Source organism: Aquarana catesbeiana, linkage group LG06 (assembly GCF_042186555.1).
Source record: "Aquarana catesbeiana isolate 2022-GZ linkage group LG06, ASM4218655v1, whole genome shotgun sequence".
Taxonomy (NCBI): Eukaryota; Metazoa; Chordata; class Amphibia; order Anura; family Ranidae; genus Aquarana; species Aquarana catesbeiana.
Genome location: NC_133329.1, coordinates 265,358,805 through 265,372,231, shown reverse-complemented (window position 1 = coordinate 265,372,231; position 13,427 = coordinate 265,358,805). Strand labels below are relative to the sequence as shown.

General features: G+C 41.7%; 1 protein-coding gene across 1 annotated transcript in view; it reads right to left on the bottom strand.

Moving 5' to 3' along the window:
* Positions 1-13,427, bottom strand: part of MPP4 (MAGUK p55 scaffold protein 4) — a 155,401-nt gene that overhangs the window by 45,693 nt on the left and 96,281 nt on the right. Inside the window, exons 14-16 of the mRNA XM_073633302.1 lie at positions 11,738-11,758; positions 1,332-1,346; positions 71-109 (exon numbers count right to left, since the gene is read on the bottom strand). Of these exons, the coding sequence (XP_073489403.1) occupies positions 71-109; positions 1,332-1,346; positions 11,738-11,758 (75 nt within the window). The remainder of the gene's footprint in view (positions 1-70; positions 110-1,331; positions 1,347-11,737; positions 11,759-13,427) is intronic.

The following is a 13,427-nucleotide window of genomic DNA, read 5'->3' as shown; positions in this document are numbered from 1 at the left end:
ATATGCTTTAGCTGTTCATTTTTCTATGGATAGTTGAGCCACATTCCATTGCAATACGTTTCATACATACCAATAACATATCCTGACCCATAACCAAATTCTTCCTCTTCTTAATGTGGAGAGCCATGTAAAAAAGTGACAGTTAGGTAAATGTTAATATAACATGAAGCAAAAGAGGTGCAAAGTGTTGCAGTTTATTTTTCTTTAGGAAGCAGCCACAGGCTGAATGGCAAAGTCTGTCTCCTGCCAGCACGCTACAGAAAAGGACCCTTGCTTTGTGTATTGCAGCAGTGGTCCCTCTGCAGAGGTCTGAAACACCCCCTGCTGATTTGAGAGCTATAGGGTTGATTCTCAGACAATTTTTTTCCAGTTCCGGTCTAGTGCAGGTCAGTGAGCAGACCTGGGTCGGTAGCTCTCCCCCAACTGTGCCCCATATCGGCACTATATCTTGATTAAAGTATGCTATGAGCAAGTAAATATTTAGAATTTTGCAAAGTATAGTAGGCACTGGCCAGAGAGAGAAATCACTTTGACACAGTCTGATGGCCTGAACATGTATTGCAATATATGCAAGCCAAAAATCCCTTTTTAATGCAAACATTGGCTAAAAATATGTATGGGTGCAAAGGGTTCATTCAGAATATTTAGTCTCATCTTCTGGAAAGAATTTTAATCTTGGCTAATGGAAAGAATTCTTTTTATGACTTTGGAGAAAAAGTTATGATAAAACTGGCTCTGTTGTTCGCTTTTTTCAACATGACACTAGAGGTAATCTAAAATAATCTCAGTCAGGGCCAAGACCAGAAAATGCATGAAAACATTACTTCGGCCTTCTAATCTTAAGTGTTTAAACAAATAAAATATCTGACATTATTGTAAACATAAAAATCAGGGCTGAAAATTCCCTTTTCCACCCTCTATTGTCATTCTTAAATTACTTTGTACCCTTAACCACTTCAGCCCCGGAAGATTTGGCTGCTCAGTGACCAGGCCATTTTTTGTGATACGGCACTGCGTCCATTTAACTGACAATTGCGCGGTCATGCAACGCTGTATCCAAACAAAATCGATGTCCTTTTTTTCCCCACAAATAGAGCTTTCTTTTGGTGGTATTTGATAATCTCTGCAGTTTTTATTGTTTGCGCTATAAACAAAACTGGTCAGCAAGCGGTTAATATGGCAATGGTCACTTGGCCATAATAAGAGTTCAGAGTGGTTCGCTACTAGACCCCGAATTGTGACATGATATGTGATGTATCAGTTGATGTACCTGTGGCAACCTAAAAACCTTTAATAAAGATCTCACCAAAACTGGAAATTATTCATCTTACCTCCTTTTAGCTCCTCTGCAAGGTAAAGAACCAAATATACAATTGTTAGCACAAGAATATATATTGTACACCAACTATTTAATCATAGTTCTAGTTATATTACCAGTAGGGCTTTAGATCCTGGGATAAATAAGTTTGAATGCAGTGGAAGGGGTCCCCAAATTTTCTAAAGGGTGAGTTCAAAGTTCATAGGACTTTAGGGTGGCCTAACTTTGGCCAGTGGGAGTGGAAAATGTGGGAATAAACAATAACTCAGGCTTAGTGGGAGTAACAAAATGCCCCAGAATTGGTGGTCAATGGGAGCAAAAATTGACCTAGCACCTGTGGTTCGTGGGGGTTGGGGTAATAATACCCTATTGTTGATGTAAGTGCAAGGAATAGTGCCCCATGGTTGGTATCCGTGGAAGGAATATTGCCCCTTTGTGGGCATCAGTGAGAGGAAAACTGATCCCATTGTTAGTGTCAGTGGGAGGAATAGTACCCAGTCTTTGCAACCAGAGGGAGGAATAGTGCCAGATTGTTGGTATCAGTGGAGGTTATAGTTGTGACAGACCTAGCCAGGACAGGGGCTTTTGGAGATGACTGGGAGCAAGCCTCTTACCCACTGACTATGGGCCCTGGTATTTAAGGGAACTCTACTCTTTGGAAGTTGTATACCGGGTGGGATATGTGGAGTGGTCTTGTTACTTTGGATTAAAGTCCATGTCTCCCCAAGACACACAGACTCTGGGACTCTAAGCCCGGGGTCCATGTTAAGGGCCTAGATGCCACATTTCAATCAAGGACTGCTCCACACTGTAGGACTCATAGCAGATGCTGATGTCATCAGCAAATCTCTTGTTTGGGGCCCCTGCCATAATGTGTTTATTGAAAGTAGGTCTCCTGCTATTGTCTGAGGCTGGGTTCACACTTGTGCGTTGCGTTTTTGAGCTCTGGTTTCCTTGCCAAGATAACAATCAGTTGTTCAGCGGTTCCTCAGCATTTTAGGTGCGGATCAGCTGCGAATTCGAGGTATCATGTCAGGGGTATACTCAGAGCTGCATTTTTTTATGCAGGCCAATCGTTGTTAGCTGTGTTTGTGATGCTGCTAATAAAAGGGAGTGACCTGTCTGGACACTTCCTGGTTGCCCAGCAATCTGTATTGTGTGGATTTGGACTTTTTGAAAAATGTGTGCGGCGAGTTGAGAGGAGGGGAAGGAGGAGGAGAAGAAGAAGATACTGGGTTCATCCCATAATCGCAAATAGGGAGGAGAGAGGGCAGTTCATGATACTGTATGAAGACCTCCGTGGGCATGAAGAGAAATTTTTCAACTACACGTACATGTCAATAAATAGGTCATTTTTTTTGGTGCTTTGTAATACGTATTTTTCATCCATTGTTCCATAGTTACATAGTAGGTGAGGTTGGAAAAAGACACAAGTCCAATCTATGTGTGTGATTATATGTCATTATAAAATCGTTTTTAAAACGGTGTGGGGTGCCCCACCAAAATCCATACCAGTCCCTTATCCCTCCTGGACCATACCAGGCCGTATGCCCTTAAAGTGGTTGTAAACCCTATTTTACAAACTTATGCTACAGGTAAGCCTATATTAAGGCTTACTTGTAGCTACTCAGGATATCTCCTAAACCTGCACGGTTTAGGAGATATCCCCTGCATGTGCCGATGATGCACTGGGGAAAACTGAAGCAATGGCACCTATGTGTAGTTGCTGCAGTCTCCGTGCCGTTACCGGCGGCTCCAAGGTGCATGCGCGGGAGTAACGTCATCGCGGCTACGGCCAATCACAGCGCTGGAGCCGCGATACCCGGAAGTAACTCCGGGACGAAATGTCGGTGGCCGGAGGGGGAGACGAGGACCGCTGCGGGGGCTTCGATCTGAGGTAAGTAGCTAGCTCATTATGCCTTTTTCTTGCAGGGTTTTTTTTCTCGTTTTTTACTTCCTCTTTAGAGTTTACTTCCTCTTTAACATGGGGTGTGTGCTTTGGGTTCCCCCCCAAAGCACCTTGTCCCCAAGTTGAAGGGAACAAGGTGCTTTTGGGGAGGGGACCCCACGCCATTTTGGGGTCAAGTTAGGGGCCGGAAAATTGTTATTGTAAATTCAGCTGTCTGTGGGTAAATACATGTCCAAATTATGTCACAAGTGGAAATGACATGGCATATTTTTTTTTGGAAGCCATTCCTTTACCCTATTTTTGTTTTTTTGGCTTAAAGCGGGGTTCCACCCAAATTTTGAACATTATCTCTATGTATTCTCTTCCTTGCCTAGATGCTGACATGCTGTGTAAAAAAATTTAAATCGCCGTAATTACCTTTTTTTTCTAATCTTCTTAGCACTTCCTGGTTTTCCTCCCATGGGAGTAGGCGTGTTTCTAGCCTCTCCCAGACCTCCCACAGTCCCTTGGGAGCTAGTCTCAGGCTTCCTAGCATGCATTGTGCAACAGCATCATCACAACATCTCGGTGAATGCTGGGAGCACAGCATTCACCGCATCCAGGAAATACATGCTTGTGGGCTTCAAATGCCCACAATGAAGATGGAAACCGCCTTCAGTGAATTTTATAAGTTATTCTTTACAACGAAATCGGACACAGGCGGACTTATTACACAGAACATGTGAGTAGATAATCATGAGAAGAAAAGTTTGTGAATGAACTCCAAAAAAAAAAAACGATAGATAGGTGGACCCCCGCTTTAAGGATGCAGGCAAACGCCTTCTCTTGTTACAAAATACTAATGTTATGAACCACCGCCCTTCCTAATTATTTTTATGTATGTCAAAATGGCTTTCAGACATGTATCTACTAAAAGACTTTTTTTAAATTCTGTTTTGACGAATTGCTTGGACTAATCTACCCTCATTTGGAGCGACAGAACACATTCTACAGACCAAGTATACAGCCTGCAGAAAGATTACTTATCACATTAAGGTACTTTTCACCACTGATGTCTTTTGTCATTGTTAATTGGGAGCATGCAATATTAACTGTGTTGAACTGTTCAAACTTGTGTAATTAAAAATTTGGAAACACAAAAAATGATAACATCATGATTTATTCAAGTGTCATCAAAGCTTAAATTCCAAAAAGAATTGCTCATTTAGCCAACATAAAATAACATTTTTAATATAAAAACTATAAACATGGCTCTCAAGTAGACCTCTTGAACAAACGTTAACAAAAATGTGCCCGCATTCTCCTCAATGTTGGACAGACCTCAAAAATCACAGATTGTGATATGTTCTTTGTAAAGGGGCATCATTGGAGTAGTAACTGGCGGAAGCTGGTTTATCACTGGCAGTGCTGGGAGCACGCCTAGGCTCGTCATGTTGATTTGGCCCCTACATCCCCGGATTTTGGGGGGGGGGGGGGGGCCTGATTGAAGGAATTGGGGATGATATGGGATAGGGCATGCGACTGTGAGGTTCATCATATATAGAAGCTGCCTGTTCAAAGCTAGAAGGATAGGATGGGGGAATATAGGGGTAAGGTTGGCGTTGTGGTTCAGGGTACTGGTCGGACCTGGGATAGTGAAGGTGAGGTCTTGCTGGTGGCACATATGGCCTTTAAAATAAAGCTTCCTCACGTGGCTGTGAGAAGGATTGCAGCACTTGTTCGACTGTGCTTTGCATTTCAAAGTATCGCTCTGGTCTGACATTTTTGATAAGAGGGACAAAACTGAGCGCAAGTATAGTATCCGGACATAAAAAAGCATCCACCTTTTCAGACATGATTTTCAACATTTCAAGTAGACGCTCACATATGTCAGGTTGCGATACAGGTGCTCGCCTACGCGGCACTTTGGCTGGCCGACCAATGTTTGCAGGAGCAGAGGAAGGCCCAGGGATAGCCTCTGCCACTGCAGCTTCCTCTTCTGTGTTTGATGGCCACATATTTGAGGCTATTCGGATTTGTGCTATATCATCAGTGCTTTCCTGTAAAACAATCTGTTCTTGGGCCTCCGATTGTGCCGCAGAATGGCCCTCCGGTTGGTCCTCTAAAACATCTTGTTCCTCCCAACTAGCTTGTGTCCTATTGAAAAAAAAAAAAAGAGTGTAAGTTAACTAAGCAGAAACAAAGTTAAGAGTTTACCCAATACATTAATGATATAGCTGAAAACTTACTCCCTCATCTCTATAATGGGTTTAAGAAATTCTAAGCCCCCGGCAAACATATAGGGTACCCTAGCGGGTGCCCCCGAGCCACTCTTCACTTCTTTGACGTGGCGATTATATTTTCTGAAGGCATCCCACATGCTGCGCCACCTTGTCTTTAAGTAGTGCACTGAAAAACAGACAAATAAATACTAATGGTATTTATGTTTTCTTTAAGGTACCTGGTACAGGAAATTCGTTTGGAAGTCTGCACTATAAATTGGGAATCTATTGGGAAATCAACTATAAGTGGCATTATTCATGAAACGTGCATATTCATATGGGAAGAACTGAAAAATTTGATGATGAAAAAGCCAAACAAGATTGGTTGAAGGTAGCCGAGCTATTCTGGGAGCGTTGCATTGCAACTTTCCAAACTGTCTGGGAGCCATCGATGGGAAGCACATCCACATCCTCAAGCCATTTGCTAGTGGGAGACAATTTTTTAATTATAAAAAATATTTCTCTCTGGTCTTAATGGCAGTGGCAGACGCCAATTATAAATTTATTTATATAGATGTCGGTGCTTATGGCAGCAGCTCCGATTCAAGTGTATTTGCACATTCCTCATTTGGGCGAATGCTGAGGGAGAATACACTTGACTTGCCAAATGATTCTTCCTTGCCTGGACAACTGAGCCTTCCCTCCAACATATTTTTGTAGGCGATTAAGCTTTTGCCCTTGGAGAACACATGCTCAGACCTTTTTCAAGTCGATCTCTGACCATCGAAAAAAGAGTCTTCAATTATCGGCTCACTAGGGCACACCGAGTAGTGAAATGTGCATTTGGGATTCTCCGCAATAAGTGGCAATTCATGAATACTGCCATAAACCTGAGTCTTGATCATGCTGTCTCTGCTGTTAAAACAGCCTGTGGACTGCACAACTATGTGCAAGATTGTGACGGCTATGTTTTTGATGATTCCCTGAGCCATAACATGGAGGCAGCACAGTGGAATATTACTAGGGGCACTACCAGTGGGAAAATTATTCATGAGCAATTCCAAACATTCTTTATGTCGCCAGCTGGTGAGGTACCTTGGCAGATGGATTCAATATAATCTGACACTTCCCTTTTTTGGGATCCTAAATAATTATCCGTGCCTTTACAAAGTGGAAAGTGGGATATTCCAAATAATGTAATTGTTTGACATTTTTTTGCACTTTTTGTGGTTTATATTATTTGGCACACCTAAGCTAAGCTTAGCTTCATAATTGTGCTTAATTCATGTCCTCCTCCGTCGCTGTCTGATGCTGTTATGTGTGTTCTGTTGTGGGCCCTTTAAAAAAACACAAGGGGCGTGGGCAACTTTCAAGGTCACTTGTCAAGGCCGCCTCCTTATGACGTCTTTGTCTGGGCATCATGGGTCATAGTGTAACAAGGGGCTGACGACAACAGATGGTCACTCCCCCTAGGATCTGGGAACCACCTTGTTAAAAGGAGCTTCCAGATTCATTAAAGTCCCACGCACGCCGACACCTATAACCAATGGCCAGGGATGTGGGGATAAGGCCCTTGTCACCATCAGCATGGGGACAAGGTGCTTTGGGAGGGAGCCCAAAGCACCCTCCCCATGTTGAGAGCATGTGGCCTGGTATGGTTCAGGGGGGAGGGCTCGCTAGCCCCCTTTTCCTGGCTTGACAGGCTGCATGCTTGGATAAGGGCCTGGTATGGATTTGTGGAGGACCACACACTGTTTATTTTTGTATTATTTTAACTCTAAAAAGTTAACAACATAACTAAAAAAATAGGACAGCATCTACAGGTAGAGAATGAGAAATATAAACTTACATTTGTCAGCCTGAACTTGGGATGAGCACATGCTCCACTCTGGCAATATGATTTGGGCAATTTCAAGCCATGCTCATTTTTTCAGCACGTTGTCTTTATATTTAGGATGCCGGATGTCGTAGATCATAGGTTTATCCCTGACAAGTCGGATCAGCTCCTCACAATCCACACATTCCTTCACTTTGCAGGCATTTTTTTTGGCCATCTTTTCGACATGCCTGCTCACTCAGCATCATCAGCATCAGACAGACAAGGGAGGAACTGGGAGAAGGGGGAGGTGGTGGAAGAGGGGAGAGAACTTCCGTTCACACCGCAATACATCCACGAATCAAATGCGTGCCCATAGAAGATAATGGGCCTGAATTCGCACCTGAGCCGGAACGCAACTCCGAGAAAACACATACGTTTTTTAAGCACAGCGCAGTGCGAATTCCCCGCAGATATGTGAACCAGCCTCATACAAATATATGCATTTTAAAATGTCTTGCGAATGGGATGCATTGTAAGCCGCATCCAATTCGCATAGGTGTGAACCGAGCCTGAAGGTGTTCTCTTTATACTTATGATAATGTGTATTGCACTATGTGAAGCTTGGTCACAGCAAGTCTGACCTGTAGTGAAATCCTGATTAATCAAAGCATTGTCTAGGTGTGAACTCCCATTCCCCTATTGTTTCTGTCTGGATGGGCACTGAGCCATCCAGGTGGCTAATTACATAGTTGCATAGTAGGTGAGGTTGAAAAAAGACACAAGTCCATCAAGTCCAATCTATGTGTGTGATTATGTCAGTATTACCTTGTATATCCCTGTATGTTGTGGTCGTTCAGGTGATTATCTAATAGTTTTTTGAAACCGCCTGTGGGAGGGAATTCCACATCCTTGCTGCTCTTACAATAAAGAACCCTCTATGTAGTTTAAGGCTTAACCTCTTTTTTTCTAATTTTAATGAGTGACCACGTGTCTTGTTAAACTCCCTTCCGCAAAAAAGTTTTATCCCTATATCCCTATCCCCTCTCAAGCGTCTCTTCTCCAGAGAGAATAAGTTCAGTGCTCACAACCTTTTCTCATAACTAACATCCTCCAGACCCTTTATTAGCTTTGTTGCCCTTCTTTGTACTCGCTCCATTTCTAGTACATCCTTCCTGAGAACTAGTGCCCAGAACTGGACAGCATACTCTAGGTGCGACCGGACCAGAGTCTTGTAGAGTGGGAAAATTTATCATTTTATCTCTGGAGTTGATCCCCTTTTTAATGCATGCCAATATTCTGTTTGCTTTGTTAGCAGCAGCTTCTGCATGCCATTGCTGAGCCTATCATCTACTAGGACCCCCAGGTCCTTTTCCATCCTAGATTCCCCTCAGAGGTTCTCCCCCCAGTGTATAGATTGCATTCATATTTTTGCCACCCAAATGCATTATTTTAAATTTTTCTACATTAAACTTCATTTGCCATGTCGTTGCCCACCCCATTAATTTGTTCTGATCTTTTTGCAAGGTTTCCACATCCTGCAGAGAAGTTATTGTCCTGCTTAGCTTAGTATCATCTGCAAATACAGAGATTGAACTGTTTACCCCATCCTCCAGGTCGTTTATGAACAAATTAAATAGGATTGGTCGCAGCACAGAACCATGGGGTACCCCACTACCCACCCCTGACCATTCCGAGTACTCCCCATTTATCACCACCCTCTGAATTCGCCCTTGTAGCCAGTTTTCAATCCATGTACTCACCCTATGGTTCATGCCAACAGACCTTATATTGTACAGTAAATGTTTATGGGGAACTGTGTCAAATGCTTTTGCAAAATCCAGATACAGCACGTCTACGGCCTTCCTTTATCTAGATGGCAACTCACCTCCTCATAGAAGGTTAATAGATTGGTTTGGCAAGAACGATTCTTCATGAATCCATGCTGATTACTGCTAATGATACCGTTCTCATTACTAAAATCGTGTATATAGTCCCTTATCACCCCCTCTAAGAGCTTGCATACTATTGACGTTAGGCTAACTGATCTGTAATTTCCAGGGATGTATTTTGGGTCCTTTTTAAATATTGGTGCTACATTGGCTTTTCTCTGGTACCATTCCAGTCAGTAGACTGTCAGTAAAAATTAGGAACAATGGTCTGGCAATTACTTGATTGAGTTCCCTAAGTACCCTCGGGTGAAAGCCATCTGGTCCCGGTGATTTATTAATGTTAAGTTTCCTAAGTCTAATTTTAATTCTGTCCTCTGTTAATCATGGAGGCGCTTCCTGTGATGTGTCATGAGGATAAACACTGCAGTTTTGGTTACTGAAGCTACTATTATGTTCTTAAAGCGACCAATCTCTCCTCCGTGTTCTTTGTTCCTAAGATTTTATCTCAATTTATATCTTCTAGCAAGGTTCGTAGGTTTAGGGAAGTTGGCTCTTTTGAAATTCAGTGTCTTTGTATTCCCTGTATGTTTATTATTTGTGTGATTTATACTGAAGCCAATTGACCTGTGATCGCTGTTTCCTAAATTACCCCGTATTTCCACATCCGTGATCAGGTCTGTATTGTTGGTAATCAGTAGATCTAGTAACGCTTTATTTCTAGTTGGTGCGTCTACCATCTGACCCATGAAATTGTCCTGCAAGACATTTAGAAACTGGCGAGCCTTAGACGAATGAGCAGTTCCCTCCGCCCAGTCTATGTCTGGATAATTAAAATCCCCCATTATGATAACACTTCCCATCCTTGCTACTAATCCAAATTGTGATAGGAGGTCTACTTCCCCCTCCTCCCTCAGGTTAGGGGCCCTATAGCATACTCCCAGTATTATTTTCACCTTAGCTTCATCCCTTTGGAGCTCTACCCATAAAGATTCCATCTCCTCCCTAGCTCCCTTAGTGATTTCATCTCTCACATTCACTTGTACATTATTCTTGATATATAGACATACCCCTCCCCCTTTTTTTACCCTCTCTATCCCTGCGATAAAGGGTATACCCTTGAATGGTTGCCAGCCAATCATGAGAGCTGTTGAACCAGGTCTCTGAAATTCCCCAAAAATTCAAATCTTCCTCGTACAACAGTATCTCTAGTTCACCCATCTTGTCCGCCAGACTCCTGGCATTGGTGAACATGCCACATGTAGTTTAGACTGGTCGCATACTATCCTCGTATTGTGTGTTTTGAGATTGCAACTAGGACTTGTTACTATACTTACCTTGGGTTTATGTGCTTTAGTCAACCTACCACTAATGCCCCCAATACTACCCTCTGGAATATGTTCTGCGCTGACTATCTCTACCTCTGGACCCCCCCTCGCCTAGTTTAAAAAAACCCTCTAACTTTTTGGCCATCTTTACTCCCAGCAGATCTGCACCCTCCTCATTTAGGTGCAGTCCATCCCTTCTATAGTACTGGTGACGACAGAAGTCAGCCCAGTCCTCCAGGAACCCAAACCCCTCCTTACAAACGTAATGTAATGTTTATAGTATATGTCTGTTGTTCCAATTATTATCATGTGTGCAGTTTGTATTGTTAGGGTAATATGATCAGGAGGGGGATGTCCTCCTGTGGTGTATATATCCTGTGTTAGTTTGTTCAAATAAATTTGTTCCAGCTTTGCAGCCAAAAGAGTCATGCCTAGTTCTTGGTTGCAACATGCGGCTATAATATCTGATATCTCCAGACTGGAGGAAGTGGTATATGACGGAAGCACTGAAGAGGAGTGTGGGAAGCCATTCCATTACAATAGTGACCCATGTCTGGTATCAGTTATAGTAATAGTATCCCACCATTGCTGTATGTGGGATATATAGATAATAGTACGCCATCAATGGTGTTATTGGGAGGAATTGTGCCCTTTGATGGTTGTCAGTGGGAGAAATTATGCCCCATTGTTGGTGTCAGTGTGAGAGGAGTAATGTGGCAGGAGTAATGCCACATCATTGGGATAAAATGTGTCCACATGAATGGTGTCAGTGGGAGATATAGCACACTAAGGGCTAGTTAATGCAAGAAAAGTGCTGCATCCAGCTAGTGGGCCGCAATTTTGGGGCCATTGTGCAAAGGCAAAATTAACAATAAAAACTAGAGTCAGAGCAAGAAGAGGCACTATTTTTCCATTTCCTAAAACTGCACTGCCATACTTTGTCATATTTTCCACTCAGTGCTGGATATCTCTAATGTCCAAAAGAGCATGGCGATCTCTGATCTGTGATGCAAACTCCTATGTGCATCACAGGTTATTACAGACCAATATACAAATCAATCCTTTACTGTTTAGTTCATCAGCGCCATCGTCCGTATGATTTTTTTGTGACTGCAATGTATACATTAGATTCTAATTTCACTTGGACATGTGAATGTTCTATAAAACAGATATTATTATTAATGATAATAATAATATTGGCACTGAATATTGAAATGCTGCATCAAAAATATATGAAACAAAAGCTAAATATGTACAGTGAGATATACAGTATTACCTGACTCAAATGTTTCCTCATCTGATGTTTTATTCAGCAGTATGCAAAATAAATAAATACATTAGCATAGCAGCATACCACAACTCAAAATTGTAACATGCTTACTTTTCATTTGGTATATGTAACACCATCACATACAGGTTACGCCTGGTTCACACCAGCCACTACGTTGGAACGCAGCTGCTGATGTACAGTTGAATAACAGCAGTGTTAATGCGCCAATCATGGCATAACGCACCGCATACTTTTTTCTTAAACAAACTTTATTGAAATGTTACACAGTGACATTTCATCAAGTTCTATTGGCCTCAGCGCGGTGCGAGGAGGTAGATTGCCTCGCACTGTACTGCACTGAAAAAAAGCACTGCATGCTGTCTTGCGGTGAGACTGCGCTGGAATAGCTGCCCAACACAGTCCTACCTGGTGCGAATATCCCCTTACACAAGGCGACAAAAACAACATTTCTTTGGCCATATTTTTAAGTTCTGTTATCTCACACCTCAAATATGTGTGTAATGTTCCTATGATCATTCTGCCTTTTAACTAGAAATGTAATCAATTTCCTCTTCATAGTCAAACAAACACATCCGATTTTTTCATTTTTAGGGCAGGTTCAAACTTGTGTGCATAAAAAATGCAGTTAAAAACTCATATGCAGTTACCTGTTTTTACGTACATTTTTATGCATTTTTAAAAATTTTTTACATATCATATTTAGCTGTGTTTTTTCAGGAAACCAGTAAGCTGTCACTGTACAGGCCAATCATCTGCCAGTTATCAATTTTTTGTTCTTTTAAAGCGTGACTCCACTGTTGTTGAGAAGAAAAAAAAACATTTCCCTATGTACATTACAAGGATTTTGTACATTTCAAGTGACCTATGTACTGTACATTACAAGGATTTTGTGCATTTTAAGTGACCTATGTACTGTATATTACAAGGGTTTTAACAAACGTTGTTGCAGTTTTCTACCTTTTGTTATTCTGAAGAAATCCATGTGTGTCTGTCTGTATCCATGTGGAAAAGTGAGTCTAATGGGAGTGATTTCATAATTATCAATCAGCTGTGCATCTGCAGGGCTCTAATGAGGAAAGCTGCTGGATCTGCATCCCATTATTTTTGGAAGGATCTCACCAAAAATGAAAGTTTTGTTGCAGGGGATGCCTAAAATCTAACTTGTATCTTAGGGCAGACTTCTGGGAAAATTGATGTGCAATCACACAAGCAGGAAATGATGTTCCTGGGGGGCGTTTTGTACACATTCTGTGTACAGAACACCTCCAGGTAGCCATATTGCATTGGATTTTCAGAAAATTACAGCGCTGCAGATTGAAAAGGAAAGGTAATTTCTAATAACATTCAATTACAATATGACTTGTATCACAATTGTATGCGCCAGTGTTAATTTCGTTGACTAAAATGACTAAAACATTTTAGTTGACTAAATGAATACTATTTTGGTTGACTAAAATACGACTAAAACTAAAACAATTGAGATGACTAAAATACGACTAAAACTAAAATGGCATTTTAGTCAAAAGCCTAAAATGGGACTAAAATTAAAATGGCATTTTAGTCAAAAGACTAAGACTAAAACTAAATTGAAATTCGACTTCAAAATTAACACTGGCCTTTAGTGAATGTTCATACGTCAATACCTTAAATAATAACATATGAGATTTTTCACTTC